This window comes from Opisthocomus hoazin, chromosome 18, assembly GCF_030867145.1.
Source record: "Opisthocomus hoazin isolate bOpiHoa1 chromosome 18, bOpiHoa1.hap1, whole genome shotgun sequence".
Classification (NCBI taxonomy): domain Eukaryota; kingdom Metazoa; phylum Chordata; class Aves; order Opisthocomiformes; family Opisthocomidae; genus Opisthocomus; species Opisthocomus hoazin.
In genome coordinates, this window is record NC_134431.1 from 8,652,436 (window position 1) to 8,675,140 (window position 22,705).

General features: G+C 59.4%; 2 protein-coding genes and 1 long non-coding RNA gene across 8 annotated transcripts; 1 reads left to right on the top strand and 2 right to left on the bottom strand.

Moving 5' to 3' along the window:
• Positions 1-2,570: 2,570 nt before the first annotated feature.
• Positions 2,571-8,369, bottom strand: KCNK15 (potassium two pore domain channel subfamily K member 15). Its single transcript, XM_075438506.1, has 2 exons — positions 8,026-8,369; positions 2,571-4,805 (listed from the first exon to the last, which is right to left on the bottom strand). The coding sequence occupies exons 1-2, from the start codon at positions 8,306-8,308 to the stop codon at positions 3,892-3,894; spliced, it is 1,197 nt and encodes a 398-aa protein (XP_075294621.1). The 5' UTR covers positions 8,309-8,369; the 3' UTR covers positions 2,571-3,891.
• Positions 8,049-14,872, top strand: LOC142363529 (uncharacterized). Its single transcript, XR_012765784.1, has 2 exons — positions 8,049-8,254; positions 14,444-14,872. It is a non-coding gene; the product is annotated as an uncharacterized LOC142363529 (long non-coding RNA).
• On the bottom strand, positions 13,974-22,705 carry LOC104328824 (P2Y purinoceptor 1). 6 transcript variants are annotated; one of them, XM_075438511.1, is made up of 3 exons: positions 19,365-22,705; positions 19,072-19,158; positions 16,924-18,398 (listed from the first exon to the last, which is right to left on the bottom strand). In XM_075438511.1, the coding sequence occupies exon 1, from the start codon at positions 22,594-22,596 to the stop codon at positions 21,541-21,543; it is 1,056 nt and encodes a 351-aa protein (XP_075294626.1). In that variant the 5' UTR covers positions 22,597-22,705; the 3' UTR covers positions 16,924-18,398; positions 19,072-19,158; positions 19,365-21,540. The 6 variants fall into 6 exon arrangements, with proteins under 6 accessions (XP_075294627.1, XP_075294626.1, XP_075294623.1 ...); XM_075438508.1 differs by having other exon boundaries at positions 16,924-18,452; positions 19,072-19,270; XM_075438512.1 differs by lacking the exons at positions 16,924-18,398; positions 19,072-19,158 and adding an exon at positions 13,974-16,575.

The following is a 22,705-nucleotide window of genomic DNA, read 5'->3' on the forward strand; positions in this document are numbered from 1 at the left end:
GTGTGTTGGAGGTTTTTTGTGGAGTGTCTCTGCCCTCTGTTGCCACCACCATGATCTTCAGCCTAAGATTTCAGCTGGCCCATCCCTTGTCCTTGGGCCTATAGAGAATGAGAGGAGCTCAGCCTGGTGTGTCCCAGCACCAGCCCAGGCTCCTTCCCAGTGCTCTCTATGGATGGGTGCTCTCTGAATCAACCCCAGTTTCAAACCTGCCCTTCCCTGTGCCATTTCCAGATGTAATTTGGCCGTGGGCATCTCCAGGCACTGCGCCAAGCTTGCTGCCAGCTTGTACTCTGCTCACTACCCCAGCCAAAAGCCTTCTGCCCTGCTGTTTTCTTCCCAAGACCCTTCGTGGTCAGCGCCGGCCTTTCAAGGTTGATTTTGACATCCTGGAGGTAAAGACGGTGCTGGCAGAAAAAACTACCCCTGGCCCTGGTTGCTGGGAGTACTGGGGGTCAGTGTGGGTGCAGGGGCAGTCTGGGGACCCTCAGGGGAGGGGACCGATGGGGGTTGTTGAGTGTGCAGCCACTGCCCAGTCCATGGCAGCCTTGAGTGGGGAGCCCTTGGTGGGGAGCCCTCGGGGCCTCTGGTGTGACGCTGGCTGTGGGGCTCTGCAGGAGCGGGGGGCGAGGACACGCAGCGTTCCCCGAGGAGCACCTGCAAGCCCTTTTCCCATGGGAATTACAAGGGATCGCAGAGTCCCAGTTCACTGAGATTTTCTTAAAGGTTTTCTTATTTGCTTCCAAATCCCTCTGTGGGTCGTTGGGGCGGGAGCTAGGGGCAGGGCAGCTCCCCACCCAGCCACCCACCCGCCCCAGCTACAGCCCCGGGGGGAACAGGGGTGGAGGGAGGAGGAGGAGGAGGAGTTCTCGGTGGCGCAAGTGGCTGGGAGGTCGGGCAGCCCAGCCCGGCATGGCACCAGGGAATGAACGGTGTCTCCTCACCAGCCTCCAAAAGTGGCATGGGGCTCAGGCAGTCACGCAGTTCCCCAGCAGCGCTGCCTTGCAGCTCGGGCTGCACAAAAGCAGCAATAAAGCTGAGCAGGTGCCCTGGTCTCTGCACTGCCGGCTCCTTACCAGCTCCGTCCTCTGCCCAAGCCAGGCTCCACTGCGCAGGCATCGCGCTGCCAGCCCCGGTGCCTGTGCCGGGCTCTGCCTGTGCATCGTGGCATAGCAGGCTCTGGGGCCCGAGCACGGAGCTGCTGAGCACTGGCAGCCCTGCACTGCGTCCGGAGGGAGAGCGCAAGGTTGGCTCGGGCTCTGGACTGTGGTCGTTCTCCCACTCCTGGCTCCAGAAGAGGTGGGTGTCCCCAGAGCGATGCCATGCGGGCTCTGACTTGTGCAGGAATTGAAGAGCTGCTTCCTTCCATGAAAGCGGAAGGAGGGTGAGCGGTGCCGGCTCCATCCCGGGCACTCGGAGGGTGTCCCAGGTTCAGCATGGAAAGGGCGAGAGGTCTCCATCTGTGGCACGGCTCTGATGGCAAGGGCACCGCAGCACACCCAAGCCTTGGGCTGACAGCCTTGGTGAGGGCGGGAGGAGATGGGACACTGCAACAGCAGGCCTGAGCTGCTGGGATCGGCATGAAATGACATTTTTAAGCCTGTTTTACGTGCTCACAGCTTGCTTTCTCCCTTCTCCTCCCCCTTTCTATTTAAACCAAGGCTGACACAGCTGGTCCAGATTTGGGGTGACTGGTGCAAAGCAATGCAGCTGCTGCGTGCCTGGGGGTGGACCAGGGTGTTCTGGTGGGGGGAGGCTCCTCTGGCTTGGGGCTGTGCTCCTGGCTCCATCACTGTCCCTTCCCTGCCCGCACGTGGGACGAGGGGATGGGCTGAGGCCAGGAAGGACCGAGTGTCTTGCAGGAGGGTCCTGCTGCCCAGGGGCAGGAAGGATGGATTGGCTGTGGCCATGTCGCACCTCAAGAGCGGTGTAAAGTCCTACCTCTGCCTCCAGTGGGGTGGAGGAGCTGGCAGGGAGCCGGCAGCCGTGCCAGAGAGCATCCCCCCAAACAAAGGAACCCCCCTCAGCCGCCCCGGCAGCGCAGCAGCCCCGCTGCAGACCTGCCCTGCCAGCACTGCTCTGCTCTCCTGTCAGCCCACCCCAGCAATCCGAGCTCCGGCCCATCCCTGCGCTTGCCTGTCTCGAAGCCCAAATCTCTGCCATTCTAGAGACCAGAACGAGAAAGTCCCGGTTGTAACGATTTGGGGTGACATCAAAGGCCAAAGCTGCCTCCAGGGAAGCCCAGGCACCAGGAAAGGTTGGAAACGTGAAGGTCACCGGCCAGGGAGGGTGGAGGAGCCTAGGGTATCCCTGTGCAGGGGCAAAGACACCATCCCATGATGGGCAACGCGACCCAGCTGCTTCCCAGCTCTGGGACAGCCACTCCACCTCCCTCCGATGCCCAAACATCCCAGCAAACATCCATAGGGATAACATCCCTGGATGCAAACACTTCCCACACCCCGTGGTGGGGGAGCCAGCCCTCGCCTGCCCCTGCAGCCGGGCAGGGCTGGGGCTTGGGGCTCGGAGACATCCCTCTGCTCCCCCTCACCACAAATAACTGACCACTGCCAGCTGGATTCACCTTTTATTAAACTGCCCAGAACAAAAGAGAGGAGAGAGCAAAGCCTGCCCTGAGGCCCTCCCAACGCTGGCGCTCTGCATGCCTTCCCCACTGGGAAAAGGGGATTTTCCTCCAGGAAAACCCCATCAAAGGGTCTTTTAGATAAAACTTTAGTGAAAATACCCCTTTATTGGGGACAAAAAAGTGAAACAGAGCTGGTGACGCTGTCAGAGCCCAGTCCTGTTTTCTTGCAGATGAGGCAGGATGGAGACGGGCCGTGTCGGGGGGCATCCCGCCCGGGGGCACGTGCCGAGACGGGCTCACCCCCCTCTGACAACCCCAGCAGCAAGGCCACGGGCTCACGGGGACTGGGAGGAGGCGAGGAGCAGGCACGCTTGCTGGGCTGCCAGCTGGAGGAAAGGTGGTGGAGGGGTGATTTTAGCTACTGATCCAGTGAGTTGCGGGTGGTTTTTCTGGCTGAGGGAGGCTCTCCCTGGGGCTGTGCCCTTGGCGCAGTCTGGGCTCACCACAGAGGGGGGCTAGGGCTTGGCTGGAGGAGTTCAGCTTCCCCTGAGCTGGGACACTGCACCAGCAGCCAGCTCAGCCTGGGGACCTGCTGGCAGCAGGGTGAGGTGTGCTGGTGGGTAAGTGGGTGAGCGTATGGATCTCCAGCTTCCACAAGTGCTGAGCCAGCCCCAAGCCCGAGCGTAGACCCAGAGGGTTGGTCGTGGGCGATGCGGCGCGGTGGAGCTGTCTCCGTGTGCTGAGCGGCAGGACTGCAGCCCGTCCCCTCCTGCCCACCCACCAGCTGCAAACCTGCTGCGCGGCACCAACTTACCTGCACCCGGTCTCAGGGGAGAAGTTAAAGATCTCCAACCCTGCAGGGCTCACCAACACGGGCTTTGCTTTTGGTATGCTCTCAGCAAGTGCAATCCAGCCTGTGTCGTGAGAGGAGCGTGCTGGCAGCAGCCACAGCCGAGGTTAGGCAGGGCAGGAGGGCAGCAATGCCTTTTGGGGAGCAGGGAGGTGGGAAAGCAAGCCTACAGCCTGCTGGATTCCACATCAGGCGCCTCTCGCCAGACCCAAATGCTCGAACCTACTTGGGAGGAAAAAGCAAAGAAAACTAACAACGTAATTCAGTGCCCGTGGAAAGGAATGATCATTTCTCAACGGGGTTTAAAGGCTCCTGCTGGACCCTGCGTGCGGCTGGCTGCCAGCTGAGAGGGGAGAGGAGCCGAAGAAACGAGAGTGGTAAGAGGGACCTGACGTCTCTGTTCATAATTTATCACCATAGTAAGACTCGAGCACCGTGGACGGCTCGGCACGTGCTCCTAGATGGATTTCCTCCGCAGCCGGGGGTGCTGCCGGCAGCGAGGGCTGTTGGATGATAAAGTGCTCCCCGGGGAAGAGCCGGTCTGACCCCGCGTGCTCAGGGAGACCTCGTCGATTTTGTAGGAAATGGAGTTGTAATACACGGGGTTGGTGTGGCAGCTCAGGGTCTCGGGGTGGGAGGGCACCGGGCTGCCGCAGAGCTGCGGTCTGTAGCACAGGCACGTGCAGAAGGAGGGGACCGCGGCCGCTGAGTTGGCCGACTGGCGCCGCTGCCTCTCCGCGTCCTCCCGGATCAGCGGGATGAGGTTCATCCGGCTCGTCCTGTCCTCTGCGGGGAGAAAAATGGCATTGCTGCCCCGGCCGTCCTCCTTCGGCTTGAGGTGGATGTTGTTGCGGGCTCTCCTCAGCGAGGCGCGCTCTTCGGCGTCCCGCCGCTCGTCCTCCGAGTTCATCGTCAGGAACCGCAGCACGACGAGGTTGAGGAAGGCGCCGATGACGGTCAGGCCCACCAGGATGTACATGAAGCTGAAAGCCACGTACGGGGGCTTCTTTTGCAAAGCCTCGTTCTTCTGCAGAGCCACAAAGTCTCCAAAGCCAATAGTGGTCAAGGTTATGAAGCAGTAGTAATAGGCGTGAAAGAAAGTCCAGCCCTCGAAATAAGAGAAGGCCGCTGCGCCAATGCACAGGGTCCCCATGCAGGACAGAAAGCCAACTAGGACCATGTTCTCCATGGAGACATTGGTTGTCCTCATGCCCAGACACTTCTTGATCTTCTTGAGCAGCAGCCGCACGACGGTGTTCATGCGCTCCCCCAGGCTCTGGAACATGACTAGCGTCAGGGGGATGCCCAGGATGGCGTAGAACATGCAGAAAACTTTGCCGGCGTCCGTGCCCGGGGCAGCGTGCCCATAGCCTGCAAGGGAAAGGGGAAAGGCAGGCGTCAAGCCCTCATCGGGGTTTCCAGCAAGGCTGCCCTGGCACCCAGAGGAGCAGTAGGAAAACGGAAAATGAATTGGCAACAGATCTGCAGGCAATGCTAAGGGGCCATGGGCTGCCCCATCCTTTGGGATGATGCCACATGGCAGTATCATGCAGGCAGAACCTCACTGGTACCCTCCTGAGAGCCCCCAAGCTTGTACGAGGTCATGGAGGCCAAGAGGAGCCCTAGAGCTCTGCAAGCCTTCTGCAGCTCACGAGCAACGCAGCGGCAGCGACGCTGTGCCAGCACGGGGTCTGCAGGGAACCTGCGCTATAGGGTCATTCCCCCCGGAGCAGCTAAGTCTGGGAGGACTTCTACAGAGCAACTTTGGATTTACTCCGGTGTCGCAAAGACCTGAAGCACTGCCGGATTGCTGGGGAGGAGGGGCTGTGCCCTTTTAAATGCAGGGAAGTATTTATGGCACCGCAGCCCTGTCAGCCCTTGTCCCAGGGACAAGGAGCTCAAGGAGGATGAGGTTCTCCTCGAACGCCTTCTGAGATTTAATTTCCCCACCTTGCTCCAAGTTTCAGAGCTGTGACTCAAGGACACGCACGATCATACCATGAGTCGTAATGAGGTATTCACCGCAATCTTCCGGACTTCAGTGATTCTGCACCCACCTCACTTCACTGTAGGAGCTCAACAGAAATCTGTGGCCTCTGACCTTAGCGGATGAGTAACTAACTCAGTGCAAGGACATCGCGCAGCGTGGGGAGTAACGGTGTCCAAAGGCATCCAAGCCTTTCTTTTGAGTTTCTGTGAGAAACTGCCAGGGCTGGATGGTGCCTTCTGACGGTGCCTGCAGAACAGCGCCGGCTCCTTCCCGCGCTGCTGCGTGGCCTTTTGCAAACAGCTATTTATATTTTCGCTTTCTGCAGGTATGGGTGTGACTTTTGCGTGAAGAACACGGCGGGGAAAATACCCTTTTCCATTTCTCAGTCTTGTTCAGAGCTGTGACTTGGCTTCACCTCTGTCGCTGCTGTCCGTGGACTCTCGGGCAGCTGGCAGCACACAGTGACGGGGCGACCAGAGGACGATACCCACGCCGTCCCGGGCTCCCGAGCGCACCTCCCGCTCCAGGAAAGTCCTGCCACGGGACGGGGCTGGGAGGCTGAGGACAGCGTTACCCTTGACCGTGCTGCGCTCCGAACTGCAAGCCCGCAGGAAGGGACCGGTTTCTAATGGCTCTGTCTGTTCATAAACCCACGCAATCAAAAATAATAAACTTCATGTCTGCATGCCACATGTCACAAAATAGAGAGCAGACATGAGGCTGCAGCAGCAAAACCCCCGGTCAGATCCAAGCTTAATAACCGAGTGCAGTTACCAGGTCCTAGGCTAAAAGATAATACAATTACAGCGTTGAGGAGGTAAATACAATGATCCAGGAGAGCAGTAAGTGGAAAAACAGTTGTTGTAGCCTGAGAGACTGATGAAAGAGCATTTGACGGACGCTTTCAGAATGACAAAGGGAATCAGAAAGAGTAAACACAGCTACATTAACGTTAAAACGGAGATTTGGAGCACGGCCCAACATAAAGAGATCTGATGTGCCAGCGTTTTAGAAATATGGCACCTGGGCTGAAATTATTTATTGCACGGGGCGTCTGAGAAGTGTAACAATTGTTTGTCACAGTCAACAGAAAAATCATGTAAATGAAGCTATAACCTGTCATGAGATGATGGAGATTTTCACTGAAGCCATTCATCCCACCCTCCTGCTGGGGCCTGACGCTAACCGTGCCCCGGAGCCATCGCTGCTCGCAGGCCACGTGCATTGCCAGCTGCACAAGCCCCACAGCACCTCTTGGGGGGCACCCGGAGCCCCCCGGGGCAGGCCCTGTGGGGTACCTGCCCCTCGGCCACCTCTTGTCCCCTGGTAACGTGGCGCAGCTGATCCCACCAGGCCTTGCCCTGAGGGATGGTGCTTTGGGCTGCCAGACGGATCGCACCCCTGCCAAGCCCCTCGGCACGGCTGAGCCCCTCCTCCAGACGAGGAGGTGGCTGCTGGCTGCGGGAGGGCAGGATTCGGCCTCAGCGTTCCTGCCTCCAAAACACATCTGCTGACTGAAATCGCACCACGAGCAACGACACGGGCACGGCATCCCACGCCTGTCTACCTCTCTGGGATGCCCAGGGTGCATGGATTAATGAAAGTGGATTAATTAAACAATACTCAACTCCCATGTGGTTAATCTCACCTAGAACTGAGGCAACCCTCCTTCACTTTTGTTTCATTCTCTTGCAAAACCGCAGAGGGCAAACCAAGGCATTGGGCTCCAGTATGGATAAGTGTGTCTACATGGGGGCTTAATGTGATTAAATCCCCTCCAGGCTAATTGACGCCCATCTCTCTGCAGGTTCCCGCGTGGGCAGAGCGAGGTCCGGTGTCTGGTGGCTGTCTCGGCTCCCCTCGCACAGCCCGGCATCCGGAGTTTGGAGCCGGCACAGGAGCCAACAGCTCTCACCCAGCTCTTCAGCCCGGCTTGCCGGCTGCAACGCTGCACGGAGGACAGCCGTGGGTCCCACCTCTGCCCTCCTGCACCCCCGTCAGCTTCTACAGCTGCCTGCCCCCCCAAGTGGGACAATCTGCACGACCCACTTCATGGCCCCAGCCATCGCAGCACCACCGGCACCCCCCAGCACTGGGTGGCCCCCAGCCCGCTCGTGAATCACCTCCCCCACTGCAGGGTGCTGGGGTCCCACTGGGTCAGCTCGGGGGCGGCCTGAAGGGCTGTCCCAGCCTTGCCAGGGTGAGACCTGCCTGTCCTACGCAGGCAACACCCCCTCCCTGGGGTGCCCCGGGGCACCCAGAGGTGCTGGAGGTGTGGGAGGGTGTGGGGGTGCAGAGGTGTGGGGATGGGGGGATGTGGGGATGGAGGGAAGGGGGGGTGCAGAGGTGTGTGGATGGAGGGAAGTGGGGACGGAGGGATGGGCTGTGGGGACAGAGGGAAGTAGGGGTGCAGAAGTGTGGGGATGGAGGGATGTGGGGATGGAGGAATGTGGGGACGGAGGGGTGTGGGGATGAGGGCTGTGGGGATAGAAGGAAAGGGGGATGGTGGGGTTCAGGGCTGCAGGGATGGGGGGCTGTGGGGACGGACGGGGGCGGGACGCGCCGCGACTCCCTCCCTCCCTCCCTGCCTCGCTCACTGACCGATGGTGGTGATGACGGTGATGGCGAAGTAGAAGGAGCCGGCGAACTTCCACTGGCGGCCGGCGCGGTGCGGCTCGGCCTGCAGCACCAGCCGCTCCAGCTCCCGGTAGTCGTCGGCGGAGAAGCGGTACTTCCTGCGCAGCTCCCCGCGCTTCTGCTCCAGCAGCCGCTTGCGGCCGCTCTCCGCCTCCGACTCCAGCGCGTCGAAGACGGCGGCGCCCACCAGCAGGTAGGAGAAGATGCAGAGGATGAGCGCGGCCGTGCGCAGGTTCTGCCGCTTCATGGCGGGGGGGCGAGGGGCGGCACAGGCGCCTCCGACCGGGCTCCGCGCGGCCCCGCGCGCCCCCCGCCCCGCCCCGGCCCCGCGGCGCCGCCCACCCGCGCGCGGCGGGACCGGCTCCCGCGCGCCCCGAGCCCCGCGCTGCGGGGGAGCCCCCCGCGGGGCCGCGCCTCGGTCCGCGCCGCTGACGTCAGCAGCGGCCACGGCCACCGCCGCCGCGACCGGCTGCGGGGCCCCGGGCCGGGGGGTGGTCGAGGCCCGGGCGGTGCGGGACGGACCCGCGGGTTGTGCGGGACGGTCCTCGGGGCTGTGCGGGACAGGCCCCCGGGCTGTGCGGGAAGGACCTCGGCGCTGTGTGGGCCGCCCCTGGTCCCGCAGCCCCGCCGTGCCGCCCCCGCGCCGGCAGCCCTCTCCCCGGCGGCTAGATGCGGCTGCGTGCGTGATCCCCGCGGTAGCCGGGCTGCCGCCGTCGCGGGAGGCCGGGCCGCTGCACCCGGTCCCGCACTGAGGGAGCCGAGGAGACGCCGGATCCGGTGTTTCCGTCGACTTCTCCGGCGCGTCCGTGGGCGGCTGCGGGCATGGGGGTCGCGGGGCCACCGGTCCGGTGCTGGCGTGGGGGGCGGCGAGCGGAGCCTTCCCGCGCCGGCGCGCTGCGGCCAGCCCGGGTGGGCTCAGGGGTGCGGGGGCATTGGCCGCGGTGGGGGACGGAGCCCACAGAGGCCCCGTTGCTCACACGGGTCTCCTGAGCTTTTGTTTCACCGGATGTTTCACTGTCCAAAGTGGCAAGGTGCGTCTCCGAGCTGTCTCTCGTGGGACGTGGGATCTCTGCGACAAAGAAACCCTCCTGCTTCTGACCGGGAATAAAACCAACGAGGGGAACAAACCAGCGGGCAGGCTGAGGGCCCGCTTCACCCGTCCCGCTGGGGAGGACACGGCGCTTTGGGCTTTTGTCGCAGCGAAGGAGGTTTGAGCTGGGCCTGAGAAAAACTTCACCGTGAAAACAGTGAAGCGCTGGAACAGACTGCACGGGGAGATGGTGGCAGCCCCGTCACCGGGGGAGTTTAAAAATAAGCTGAGCAGATGTCTGGGCGTCTGCTGACAGCGCTCTGGGAGCAGCCAGCGCTCCCCTGGAGCAGGGCATGGCCCGATGCCCTCCAGGAGCCCCTGCCAGCCCAGTCCTCTGCGCTTCCACGGACACGGTGCCCTTTCCCGTTGTAATCGTGAACTCTTTCTCACCCTGGACGCTTGCCACTTCCCTCCTCCTTGCCAAGCCTCCGTGCCAGCACCATTAGTGAAAGTTGTTACCGAAGAAAAAATACCGGCTCCGGCATCCGTCACCAGCAGCAGAAGCTGTCGGCGGACGGCTGTTTGACATCGCGGCGCTTGCAGCCTGCTGAATCCCGCAGCAAAGCCTGCGCTGGAGGGACGGGTCTGGTTTCTGTTCGCCGTGGTGGTGTCCGCACCCCACGAACGGGGCCTGGGGGGCTGTCAAACCTCCGCACCCGGAGCGACGTGGGGGCCGCCCGCGAGAGAAGATGCGCTTCGCCTGCTGCCGCCCAGCTGCTGGTGATTTTTTCCACTGCTTGTCAATGGGATCCCACCTTGAAGACAGGAGATGGAGTTGCTGAGTGAGCTCCTGGTTGTTCCGTGACAGAGAGAGCAGATCTCACGGCAATCGCATCGCTGTGTGCCTGGCCCACATCTCTTAGGAGGGGTCTGGGGCCTCCGGTGCCTTGCAGGCCAAATTCTGGCATCCCCAGATAATACGTGGAGCAGAAAGCTGATGCTGTCGTGCATTGTCTGCTGCTCCATGCAGATGTAGGGCCAGTGTGCCGGTGCAGATTCAAGCTTGCAAAACCCTGGGAGATGGTCTCCAGCCACGGGAGAAGATAGGCAGAAGCTACACGTGCAGTTTCCTCTGGTGGCAGCATCAGTGCTAAATGGCCATGGACTGCCTAAATCCTCCGGTTTGTTTCCGAGCACGTGTCTGTGATGATAGCCAGCAGTGCTTGGGCAGAGAGGGCAGAGCATGGCCTTCTCAAAGCGCTACCTGCGCAGGGAGGGGGTCTGGAGTCTGATCTCCCCCTCCCTGTGGCTGGGGCTGCTCGGGGCAGGGCCCCAGACCTCTGCCCCTGCAGAATGGACAGCTCGCAGCGCTTCCTCAGCATGCCTTCTGCTAGCACTCTCCTCTTTGGTTCTTGTGGTGGGCAGACCTTGGTTGGCTCGAAGGTCTTCTCCTGACCACAGAAGAAATCATCACCTGGCAGTGTCTTGTAGCAGGGGTCTTCCCGCAGCACGGCCTTTCCCTGCCGCGTGGGGAGTTACAGAGATTCAGGCAAATCCTTTTTATGGAAATGGGGATGCCGTTCATGGAGCAGCACTGGAAGAGGGTCTCGTTCAGCAACGGGCGTGACAAAACGGCTGCCATCACTCCCACGGGGGCTTGGGACATCACCGTCTCCTCCTTTCGGGGATTGCTTTGACCTCGTGCAGGACCCAGGCCTCTGTGGAACAGATGCTGCTCAGCAGGAGCAAGGGTAGCAGGATCCGTCTCCTGATCAGAAACCCCCCAGCAACAAACCCAGCGCTGCCGAAGCCAGGACCCTGCGGGCAGTAACGCTCACAGCGCTGTGTCCTCCGTGGGGCGGAAGCTTCACGGTGAAGGCGATGCCGAGATCAGCCTGCTCTGCCGTCTCACTGCTCACGCGTGGCCTTTTCCCGCATGCAGCACGCACCGGGGCAAGAGCGAGACCAAACTGTGTCAGATGGCTGCTGAGCAGGGCCGTCCCTCCTGAGGGACGGGACAGTTTCCCGCTTTCCCGCTGGGAAGCTCCCTCAGCTCAACCTTTGTCTTTCCCCTGGCTTCGCTGCGCTTGAGAAAGGTCAGGCTGGAGCCGCAGGATCAGGCCAGGCAAGATAATGTGCTTCATCATTGATTTCCAGTGAGAAGTTGCATTATGAGATTAAATGTCTCATTTTTATTGCATGGGGAGGCAGAGAGAAAGCAAGAGCTCTGAAAATAAAACAGAAGTCGAAGTGTTTCTGTTATAAGGGGCTTGTGACCGGGAACCAACGTACCTTGTTTGTTCGGTGCTTTGGAGGTGAACTTTGAGAAGCTGCTTCCTTCTGAGATTGGTAAACAAAGTCAAACCTCATCTGTGTTTAAACCAGTGCCTAACTGATGTGTCTAATTGGCCCACATCTACTAATTCGAGGCTGGTGGGGGATTTATTAAAAAGCTTTTCTGGTTTTAATGGATTGAAATAAGCAAAGCTGCTTAACCGTCTCCGACGAAAGGCGCGAAACAGGGACCGGCAGCGCGGGTGTGTTGGAGTCGGTCCCGCAGCCCGAGGGACGTGGGGAGAGGTGGGGGCATCCCGCCAGCTTTGCTCAAGCTGCTGCGGGCATCGACGTTGCCTCGGTCCGCGCTGGCCTGGGCCGACAGCTCCTGGTCCCCGAGCAAAGGGGTCAGCGTTAGCAGGCGGTGCAGTGCCGGCGGCCATTGCTCCTGCGCCTGCGCTGCCCACCGACGCACGGCTGGCAGCCGGGGCCGAGGGCGGGCTCGGGCAGGCGTCAGCCCCCTCCCCGGGTTTCAGCCACAGCGTGCTCCAGCTCTCCAGGGGCTCGAGGACCCTCTTGACGTGCTCTACCTCTTTTGGTTATTTTTAAAGACCAAATAGATGTTTTGTTTTGCCTTAGTAAAAGCACCAGCTATTCTGGCTTTCAAGCCATTTAATACCGAGATTATAGCCACGCAACACCACAGGATATTTTTAAAGCAATGGATTAGTTCATTTCTAAAAAGGATGAGATACCGAGACACGAACAACAACCAGCCGCAGCTGCCCAGAGGAGAGCGGGACTCCAGGCACTGCCCGGCTGTCCCCGGCCAGGCGGCACCGAGAGCCGGGCACAGAGAGCCAGCCCTGCTCTCCGCACCAGCGTCACGGCGAAGCCTCCTCTGCGGACACAGAGTCCCTGACCGGATCCAGGCTGGCGCAGCAGCGTTTGCTTCTGCCCCATGACTCCGTAAACCTTCCTGTAACACACTGTCCTGCTAGCCAGAGCTGACTTGTCTCTGTCCTACAGGCCATGCTCAGGGCTACTGGAGGCTCAGGAACCTCACGGCTCGCTCTCGGCGCTGGGATTTCCCCGCTGCCTTCCCTCCCTGACTCTCTGTAGCTCAGATGGCTGCAGGCGCTTTGCTCTGCGTTGTAATCTGGAAGCTCAGCGAGGGAATTAATGAAGCGCTGGATATAAACTGGTGGCGAATGCGGATTGCCTCCGCAATGGGTGCCCTCCATCCAAGCCACAGATGTGGCTTGCAGGTTTCAAACCCCAGGGCAGGTGGAGACAGCTCCACCTTGCCTGGTACCAGCCATACTAAACCTCTGCCGTGCCTCCCCCCGATACCCCACAGCCCGTTGGTGAGCCTTCCCCAATTCCCCTTCCTACCCAAAACGGGTCCTGCAAGGGACCCCACAGCCCCATCCTCCCCACCCCTGCTCCCCCTGGCAGCCTGACCTGCCGGTGCTTGCACACGAAGCAGACCTGGGCTGGAAATGCTGACAGTGCTCTTGACAGTTTATGGTCACAAACTCTATTTTCAGCCTAATAAGTTTTTTATACGGTTGGAAAGCTGTCAGTTGAACATCAGCCAGGCACAAAGTACCTGCCATAAAGTGCCTGGACTGCGACCAAACGGGAAAGGTGCTGCTCTGCTTTAGCAAGTTCTGGATCTCAGCCGCTTTAGTTGGTTCGTTTATTTGGTTTGAGGATCCTGGCTTTAATAATAAAACAATAAGACAAAATAATAATGCCCCTGCTTAATAATTTGTGGAAATATTTGCTAAGCCTGTTAAATCAGAGCTGACAGCCAATTTGGGCTGAGGGTGGCCCAGCTCGCCTCAGGGGTGCTGCTGCCGGTGCTGGGGTGGACCGGTCCCTGCAAGGAGCCACCGGACCCCAGTGACGAAGGAGAGAGGCTTTGGGAACGTGTGTGGAGAAGGGTCCCGCTCCCAGGGAATGTTAATCTGGAGGTGATCTGCCACAGCCGTGACCGCAGTCTCACCACAGGAACACGGCCGCGTCAAACCCTCAGCCAAGAGCAGAGCGGGGCCTGATCCTGAGCACGCCTCTGCTCCCACCGCAGCAGCGTCGCGTTGCTAGAAATGACTTTCCTGCATCGCAGCGCGCGGGGCTGCCGGGAAGTTCGGGGGGGTGGGGGTGGGCAAAGGGTCTGGGAATGAATTGCAAATATGCGAGGCTCTTTCAGAGGGTGCCCCGGTGACAGCTTCGCCCCTGTCCTGGCACTGCCACCGCAGGCACGGGAAAGGTCCTGGACCGCTGCAGGGTTCCTGTGGGTTCCCCTGGGCGAGCGACGGGCTCCGGTGTGCTGCGTACCGCATCGCAACCCGCGCCGGGAGCCCCGCGGGTGGCTTCAGTGCCGAAGGTGCCTGCCCGCACGGTCACTGCGCTGGCCGGGTCCCCGCGTCCCCTGGCACCGTCCATCCCGCGGCCGCAGCGGGTCCCGCCGCAGGGCACCGCGGGCTGGCTGGGGCGGGAGGACTGCGCGCGCCTGCCGGGGGTCTGCGTGCGTGTGCGCTCGAGGGAGCAGCGGCGACGGCTCCCGTCCCGCCGGCGAGCTGAGCCGGGGCGGCGACCTCGCGGCGTGGGAGCTGCGGCCGCCCTGTCTGCTACCCCGGGGCTTCGCTTCCCAGGCAGGCAGTTTGCAGCGAATGGCTCCTTCCGATGCTAAAAATAACCTGGTAGGAAGCAAACTGGCCCCAGCACTTCAACTGGGGATAAGTGCATTTATTAGTAAAACTCAAGGCGACCTTTCCTGTTCTGCCTCTGAAGCTCGGGGAACTGGTGCTGAGCTGCTGACTGCACCGACGTGTTTCGATGCAGTGCTGGGTTCCACCAAGATGCGTTTCTCTCTCCCTGCTAGCGATGCTCCACGGGCTGCTCCCAGCCTCAGGGAGCAGCTCCGGCTTTGGGGCCACGAGCAATTTCCCAGCCGAGGGAGCTGTGATTCGCCCTGTGAAAATGCTCCCAGCTGCACCGTGCCGGAGAGCACAGCAGGTTCCCGCTGACGAATGAATAAACCAAAATGAAAATATTTATTTTCTCTTGCAGTGAAAGCACCATGTTTGGGCCAAATTTCTTCCCCTACCTCAGAACTGCAGATATTACGAAGTCCTATTTGTACGCAGAGATTTTCCAGCTGCTTCTCTCCAGGCTTTGCTCTGGAAGGATTATCTGGGGAGATGAAACACGTCCCCTCTGAACTGCAAATGCAAAGACGTTCCTGTGTGCGCCTGGCCCAGCGGTTTGTGCCCTGCTCCAGCCCTGGCCCTTTCTTTCCAGTCATGCTCAGGGCTGTGCGGCGTCCCTGGGGCAGAGCAAACGGCGGCACAGGAATCGCAGCTGTTCCGGGCATCAGGACACCAGGTCTGCCATGAACCAGCTACGGGGAATCAAATTAACACGAGGCTATTCTGGAGGAAGCAAACCACCCGAGCTAAACGGGAAAATAAACCGGAGACTTCTCTGGGTTCAGAAATATTTTGCTAACTCTTAGGTCCCTTGTAGGAGTGTCTGTTGGGGCGGGAGCAGAGCAGTGACAGGGGACAATGCTTGTCTGGGTATCCCCTCAGGCACCTCCACACGGGGCCAAGTGGCAGACTCAGGGCATGGCCCTTTTTGGGTTTCTGGCTTGGGAACCGCGTTTGAGTGGTCGCCTTCGTGTCGGGGGATTGGGAGCTGCGAGCTGTCCCCCAGCCTGGGATTTGCAGATGCTGAGGCGACTGCAAGTCCAGCGCCCGTTCCTGTGCTGTGCCTTTGGGAGGTGATGCTGCCCCATACTCCCAGCCTGAGTCTGCTGCTCGGGTTCACCCACAGACCACCCTCTGCTCCTCACCTTTGTGGCGCTGGAAAGGAAAAGAAACCCTCCTCTCGCCTTCCGTGCTGCTGGGTTTGCTCCCGTTGGGGCTGACCAGACCTGCTGGCAGTAAATCTGGAGACAAGGAGTTACAAATGGAGACCTGGTGAGGAGAGGGAGGGGGCACTGACCCACCCAGTGACTGGTTCCTCCACCACCAGCTGTGGCCACAAAATCCAGCCATGGAGAGATGGCTCATGCTCATCCCTGTGGACAGGTGGGTTAAAACACAGACTTCTCCGTAATATTTCAGCTCACAGGGCCTCTCTCCTTCACTGTGCACCTTGCGCTGCTGGCAGCTCTGCTCTGCAGCCGGGCCTGGGGAAACCTGCCCGAGGGCTTCCCCACCTCCCAGCTCAGCGCGGTGGGGTAGTGGCTATGGTGATGGGACCGTTGTTTCTGCTTTGCGCACAGAAAGATGCTTTTGGGAGGCTGCAGCATCGCCTGCTGGGTACTGCAGATCCGCTGGGGTCTTGGAGAGCCCCAGGCACCCAGATGAGCTGCACCCCACAAGGGCTCTCGTGTCACTGGCTCCTCTGGGCTCTCAGCACGGCCCTGTGTTGCCATCCCAGCATTGCACACACTTTTATAGGGGGATTTTTGCCTCCACAACCAAATAACGCTTCATTCAGTGAGAGCAAAATTAACTCTGTCCCAGCCAAAACCAGGACAGAGTGCCTGGCTCTTGGCATCATCACCACCAAACCTAGCCCTGAGCTCTCCTCTGGGCCAGCAGCTTCCCGATGCCATGGGACCTTCCCACCTGGAACGGCCTGGATCGGAGGCACAGGGGTGCTGCAGGCTGCTCTGGGCTGGTAAGCGCTGACTGGGGGCTGTGGTGTGCAGTTCCCCACCTCTGCCGAGCAGCACCTCAGCATCAGAGCAAAGGCAGCCAGGATGGAGTTAACCTGTCTCCTGCCCTTGGGTGTCCTCTGCACAGCATGGAAGCAGCCTCTCTGAGGAGGAGCTGTGCTGCTACTGAGAAGCCTGAGAGCTTTCTGGTGCTCCTTAGGGTAATGTTTTTGCCCATGAGCCCAAACAAGCAGAAGAATTTCACGCTGGCTGGGCTGCGCCCTGGCACGAAGGGCTCTTCAGGGAGCTGGATCTGACCTGAGCAACTCCTGGTTGGGACAGAGTGGAGATGTTCGGGGAAATTCAGACGATAGTCTCCTCCCAGGTTGCTGAGAAGGCAGCGCAGGTCGTGATGCATGGAGCAGCTCCGGGGGGTTTCTCGCTGCCCTGCTCCCTGTGCTGAGCCCTGCCTTGAGCAGCACTGATGGCAAGGGGTGCGGAGGGCTTGCCGCTGGGGGATGTTCGGAGGGACAATCTGAAAAATGGCACATCTCTGTGAAGCCTGGGCTCCCCACGTCCTCCAGGACAAATCGCTGCCTGCAGGGCGCAGCCGCTCTGTAACGCACACACAAAGTGTGTGATGGCTGCAAGCTGCGCAGGGCGGCCGCTGCCGAGCTGCAAGCGCGTGCCTTCGCTCTGGCTCTCCCCAGGTCCCACGCTACATGGCAGCACCTATTTATAACTGCATACACTGCAGGAATAATATTAGAATGATGGCCTCACACAGTCACGCTAAATGTTATTCTATTTATGTGATTTGCTCTTCTTCGCAAGCTGTTGGTCTCCCAGATGCCAAAACACTCTGCCTAGCATAGACAAAGACTCAGATTTTTCTCTTTTATTAAAATCTTCACCAACAGCACCCAGTCCCGGGTATATTTACCATTTTTTTCCCAGGTCATCTGGAGTAATTGCATCTACTATTCCTTCGCCAGTCTGATCAATATCCTTGGTAAATAACATAAACTGTCAGGTCTGTTGTCCCTGTAGCCAAAGGTACTTCAGCAATGAAATTGTTTTGCTGAAGAAATAAATGCCTCTCGCCGAAGCTGAGGATGCTGTGACCTTTCATTAGTGACCTGGGTGACTCATGCCTTTTCGCGTGCACGCTGCAGCCTCCCACCCTGCCGCAAAAGGCGCACCATGACGTCTCGCTGCCTGGTGCCCGGCGTAATGGGGAGCCAAGACCTGCGGGAGCCTCCTGCTCTCGCTGCTGCTCCCACTTCACACGTGGTCTGCACGCCTCTGCCCAGGCCTGGGGGCTCTCATGTTACGGAGTTGCCCTGTTTGCATGGCCGGGACCCCGTGGTGCAGCATCCCGGGGCTGGCCGAGCGTTTGACCCTTTGCACCATCTCAGTCCCACAGCGATGTCCCTGGCACCCCCAACCCTTGGCCGAGAAGCAGCTCCTGCTCCCCTGGGCAGTGGGAATCTCTTGACAGAGTGACAAATGCATAAGCCCATGTTTTCAACCCACGTTTGTTTAACAAGCAGGGCTTTACTGGCCTTACCAACCCCCCTGAAGTGAGGAGGGCAGCTCGGTCAGAGCCAGGTTTCAGCCAGAGGCCAGGTATGGCACGCTGTGAACTTTTATATTCATGGGTGGGGGCAAATTGTCCTCCTCCAGCGGGCTGGTGGCTGAACCTCGGCAGCCGGCAGCTGCCGAGCGAGGCCTGGCAATCATCTGCCGAACTCGAGGAGTCTCTGCGGCTGCTGCAGCACTCGCTGCTCACTCCCGCTCCCCACCGCCCGCGCCCAAAGCCTCTCCCCCCCTCGCTTTGCCGGGTGCCTCTGGAAACACAAAGGGCCTGCAGACACGACGTGTTTAGTCTCTGTTTAGAAATCTGTGCAAAGTGGAATAAAGAATTAAACAGGGTTGAGCCCTATGCCTTTAGCTGCTGCTGCTAGCCATACTTTCTTCTTGTAGAGTGTTTTGCTTGCCAAGAAAAACAGTTTTGCATTTTAGGGAAAGAAAGCGGTTGTACATCTGTGCATCTGCACATGTGCCTCTTAATTCTGCCTGAACAGCTTCCCGAGGCTGTCAGCTCAAAAGCTCTCTTTAATGTAACGAATCTTGACTGTGTTTGCAACAAATCCTCAACCAAGAGGGTTTTGTTTAACGAGACAAGAAACGCTGCCAAATTTCCAGGCTTGATCCCAATCCCATTAATGTCAGCGGGAGAGTTCCCACCATGTTTGGTTTGTTGGTTGTGTCTAATCTGGGCAAGGGAGTTAAAAATCTGTTCTCGGGTCATATTCGCAGACGAGTTCATTGCTCCACTGTGCTGTGCCAGAGAGGCTGCGGGAAAAGCAGATGGTACAGGTGGGATTCCTCTCGCCTGGCCTTAGGCGTCTTCAGGTCCAGCAACAGATAGCCAAGGGAGGGAGAGAGGCCATTCAGATCCTCGTAAGCCAGAACCCCAAAAGAGGTGAAATTAATTTACTTCTTCCCGCAGAGCCATTTCACCCCATGAGGATCTGCAGCTCGTGTAAAGGAACCTGACAGCGCTGGAAGGTCTCTGCAGCAGAGGGGAAAGGACCCTGCTCAAAGGCAGTCCCTGAGCGGGTGGGTGCCGACCCGGGCGCTGCCGCAGGTCTTCTGCTCAGGTCTGCTCCCTGCGCCTGTGCCAGCCAGGAGCCGAGGCTGACGCCTGGTTCAGGATGCAACCACGGCACAGCAGCTCCCGTGGGCACTGACCCCCTCCTGCCAGCAGCAAATGCTTGTGCACGGCCCTGCCAACAGCTGGCAGAGCTGCTGGGAGAAGGGGAAGGCGGAATATGGCAGCTCCCCACTTTCCCTGTCCCCTTGCCCGCTCTGAAACGCACGCTACCTCCTCCCCTCCCCATGCTGCAAGTGGGGACTGGCACAGAACAAGAGCTGCCCGTGCTGGTTGCTCTGGGGACAATCCCACCGCCCTGCTCCCAGGGGATAAAGAGCAGTGGGGAGGTTTGGAGGGGTCAGCAGAGCCCACCTGTTTTCATTGGGTCCCCAGCGGTGACTGCACACCTGCAGTGTCCCACGGAGCGCAGCGGCTGCTCTGTGTGAGGGAAGGAGCCTCCTGTGACAGCGAGGGCTGGAGGAAGGAGGGCTGCTTTGCTGCTCCATCACCAGCTCTGAAAGCTGGGCAGCAGGCTCATGTGCCAGCGGTTGGCCCTTAATTGCACATATACCTAATAAAGGGAAGGAGCTTGTTTCTTCACTAGGGGAAGCAACAATATCTGAGAATCCAGGGGACTGCAAAGCAGGAGACACCAAAAAACTTACCGTGTCTCAGGGCCATCATCCCAATACACAGCTCCTTAATGGCTTTTGCTGATTTGACGGATGCAGGACACAGAAAATTAGCAGATTTACGGCTGCAACTGTCGCTGGGGCTCAGAGATGCTTCTTGGGATACAGATCTTTAGATCCTCCTTAACAATGACACGAGGGGGCACTGGAGAAGACAGAGTTGGGCATGGAGATGCAGGGGGTGAGAGCAGAGTTTGCTGGCACTTCTCACGCAGCGCTCCCTCGCCGGGATGCAGTGATGCTTTATTTCAGTCACTCGTGAGCCAGATGGGTGCAGTGATGGGCTGCTGCAGCTCCCATCGGCTGTGGGGGGCCGAGGCCAGTTCTGTGGGGAGCTGTCACACCTTGGATGGGGTCCATGTGTGAAGATGGAAGAGCTGGACAGCTTTTGGAGGTGTCGGTATTTTTTTCAGGAAAGGAGGAGAAGAGCTCAGAGCTCTGGGGAAGCCGAGCCAGGCCTGCTCCTAATGTCCCGAAGATCTTCCCTACTGCAGAGACAGAAGAACATCTCATTTGGGAATCTGAGCTTTGTCTTTTGGTTTCCCCTGGATGAGGTGGGAGCTGACAGTTTTGGGGCTTTGCTGGCCCCTGCCAGGTGCTGAGCAGATCCTGGGGACCTACCTTAGAGCATGCCTCACCCAGCACTGCTCTGTGCCTGCTGCCCGCAGTCTCACCGCACAGCTCCTCGTCTGCAGAGCCCTGGGAAACTCGTCACTGCTCCCCGCAGCCGGCGGGCCTCTGCCCCAGCCCGCAGGCCGCCTGGCTCCCGTGTTCCTGTAAAGCCTTAAAAGAAGCCAGGCGACTCAGGACTGAAAGCGCAAGGTGTTTATTTGCACTTCAGACATATTAGCTCCGTCTGAAAGCCAGCAGCAGGTCCCTCCGTGCAGCAGCAAAGGTGGGGCTGTGCGAGGACCATGCTAAACATCGGGCTTCGGTCCAAAGAGCGCAGCATCCGTGGGTCGGCGCTTTCCCAGGGCTGGCTGAATTTAACTCGCTATCCACAGCCTGTAGCTGAGCTGCGAGATCCGCTGCTGCAAATCACGTTGCTCCTTTCACAGGACCGAAGCATTCAAGCTGTTCATGGTGGGGAACGCCAAGATCAAAATCCAAAACGCCTCTCGGGAGCCTCTGCTCCCCCGAAGCAGAGATCCCCCCGCCAGCGATGACACACGGACTGCGCTCGCCATCGAATCTTGCCTTCACGAGCCTTCACACCAGCGTTGCCTCTCTTTTTTTATCATCTCTAATTTTTAGTTGACATGCCTAATCCCCTCACAAGGCTGGATGCAAGAGTAAGATGCAGCCACCCACCTGCAGAATTCGGAGCTCTCCTGGGATGTGCCCGCTGAAAGCGGCGGTTCAGGCTGCTGCAGTCATTCGCCTTGCAAAAATCCAAACCCAACAGCCTCCAGAAACTGGAAAGTGCCAATTTGCTGTCTGCTATATGCGCTTCCAAAAAAGAGTGAGTAATGCTCAAATACTTTTTTCTTCTGTGAAGGAGGTGGGCAGGAGAGGATAACACAGATCCTGAAGCAGCTCAGTCACCCAGGAACAACTAACCCGGGAACTGGCACAGCTTAGTCATATATTTAAAACCTGATATTTTTATGAATATTTCCATATCCAAAGCACTTCCCCCTGCAAAAATTCACCCTCTCAGCTGTCCTGCGATGCAGGGAGTTATTCTGGTGCCCTCTCCTTGGATGAAGGAGGGAATCCTGTCTCAAACCCACGTCCATTGCGGGAGAGGGGATGCAGTGGGGGTCAAGGCGTCGTTCACCCCCATCCCTCACTCGCTGAGGAGCTCGATGAGCAGCCAGGGAGCCAGGGGATGTTAACTGGCTCGGGCTGCTGCATCAGGGGCTGGACTGAGGAACGCTTCAGGGCTGGAGGAAACGCAATGTTCATCTCTTTCCGTCTCCAGGCGTGCTGTGGGAAAAATGGTTGAGTTGAGTAGTTTTGCTCTAAAACCTGGTCCCAGTTTGCTCTCTGATGCTGACAGTCCTGTCTGTCCCTTGTGCGAGATTGGAGCCAGGGAGGCTGCAGTCACCATCCCTCTGCAAAAGAGGCATCTAGGGGGGGGGCTGCTCCCGAGAAGGGGCCAAGCACAAGCAGAAGTTCAGCGTCCTTTGGAGGGGTGCTGGGTACCTTAGAGCTCATCAGAAGCTTCCTCCTCACAAAGAATGATGCTCATCTTCCTCTCATCCGCCTGGCAGGAGGTTTTTCTCCCAAAGGTGGACCCCAGGGACTGGCTGGCTCTTTGGTGGATGGCCCTCATATGTGACATACAGTCTTTGCTGGTCATCACGTAGAGCAGGGGGTTGAGGGCGCTGTTGAAGCTGGCCAGGCCCCTGGTCACCTGGTAGGACACGTAGATGTTCTTTGAAGCTTGTGTGCAGGACCCATGCAGCTGCCAGCCTCGAGACAACAAGTTGAGGTTTCTGAAGATGTGGTAGGGGAGGAAGCAGATGGAGAAGAGGACCATCACCAGAATCACCAGTCTGATGCTTCTTCTCCTGAGCCTGAGGTCCATGGTGTCATTCCTGCAGAGCACCACCACCACGTGGCAGTAACATCCGATGATGATGAGGAACGGGATGATGAACCCTGTCACGGTGACAGCTGTGGTGTATGGCAAGTAAACGCCAAGGTTCTCATGGCCCGTCGTGTCATGGCACCGCGTCCCCGTGTTGTCCATCTTGCTGAAGGCAAAATCGGGAGCTACCTGTGCGATGACCCACGCCCAGACCGTCGCGCTGAGCCACGCCGAAGACGTTGCGCCATGGCACCTGCCCCGTGCCTTCAGCGGGTGCACAATGCCCAGGTAGCGGTGGACGCTGATGCAGGTGAGGAAGCCGATGCTGGCGTAGAGGTTGAGGTGGAAGAGGCCCCGGGTGACGCGGCACCAGCCCTGCCCGAAGAGCCAGGCTCTGTCCCGCAGGTAGTAGCTGACGAGGAAGGGCAGCGTGCTGACGTACAGCAGGTCGGCCAGACCCAGGTTGCCCACCAGCAGGCTGAGGGGACGGCGGGCGCTGCGCCGGGGCCCGCTGCAGAGGTGCCACAGCCCCAGCCCGTTGCCCGCCAGCCCCACGGGGATCACCACCAGGTAGACGGCGGGCAAGAAGCGCTGGGCGAAGGCGGTGTCCACGGGGCACAGGGCCCCGCTGCCATTGCCGGGTCCCGCGGCGAGACCCTCCATGGCCATGGGGCGCTGGGCGGCGGGTCCTGGTGTGGTGCTGGTCGTGGCCACGCTCGGGGGTGCCGGTGCCGGGGACGCAGTGCCCAGAGCGGCAGCCCCGGCAGCGCGGCGTGTC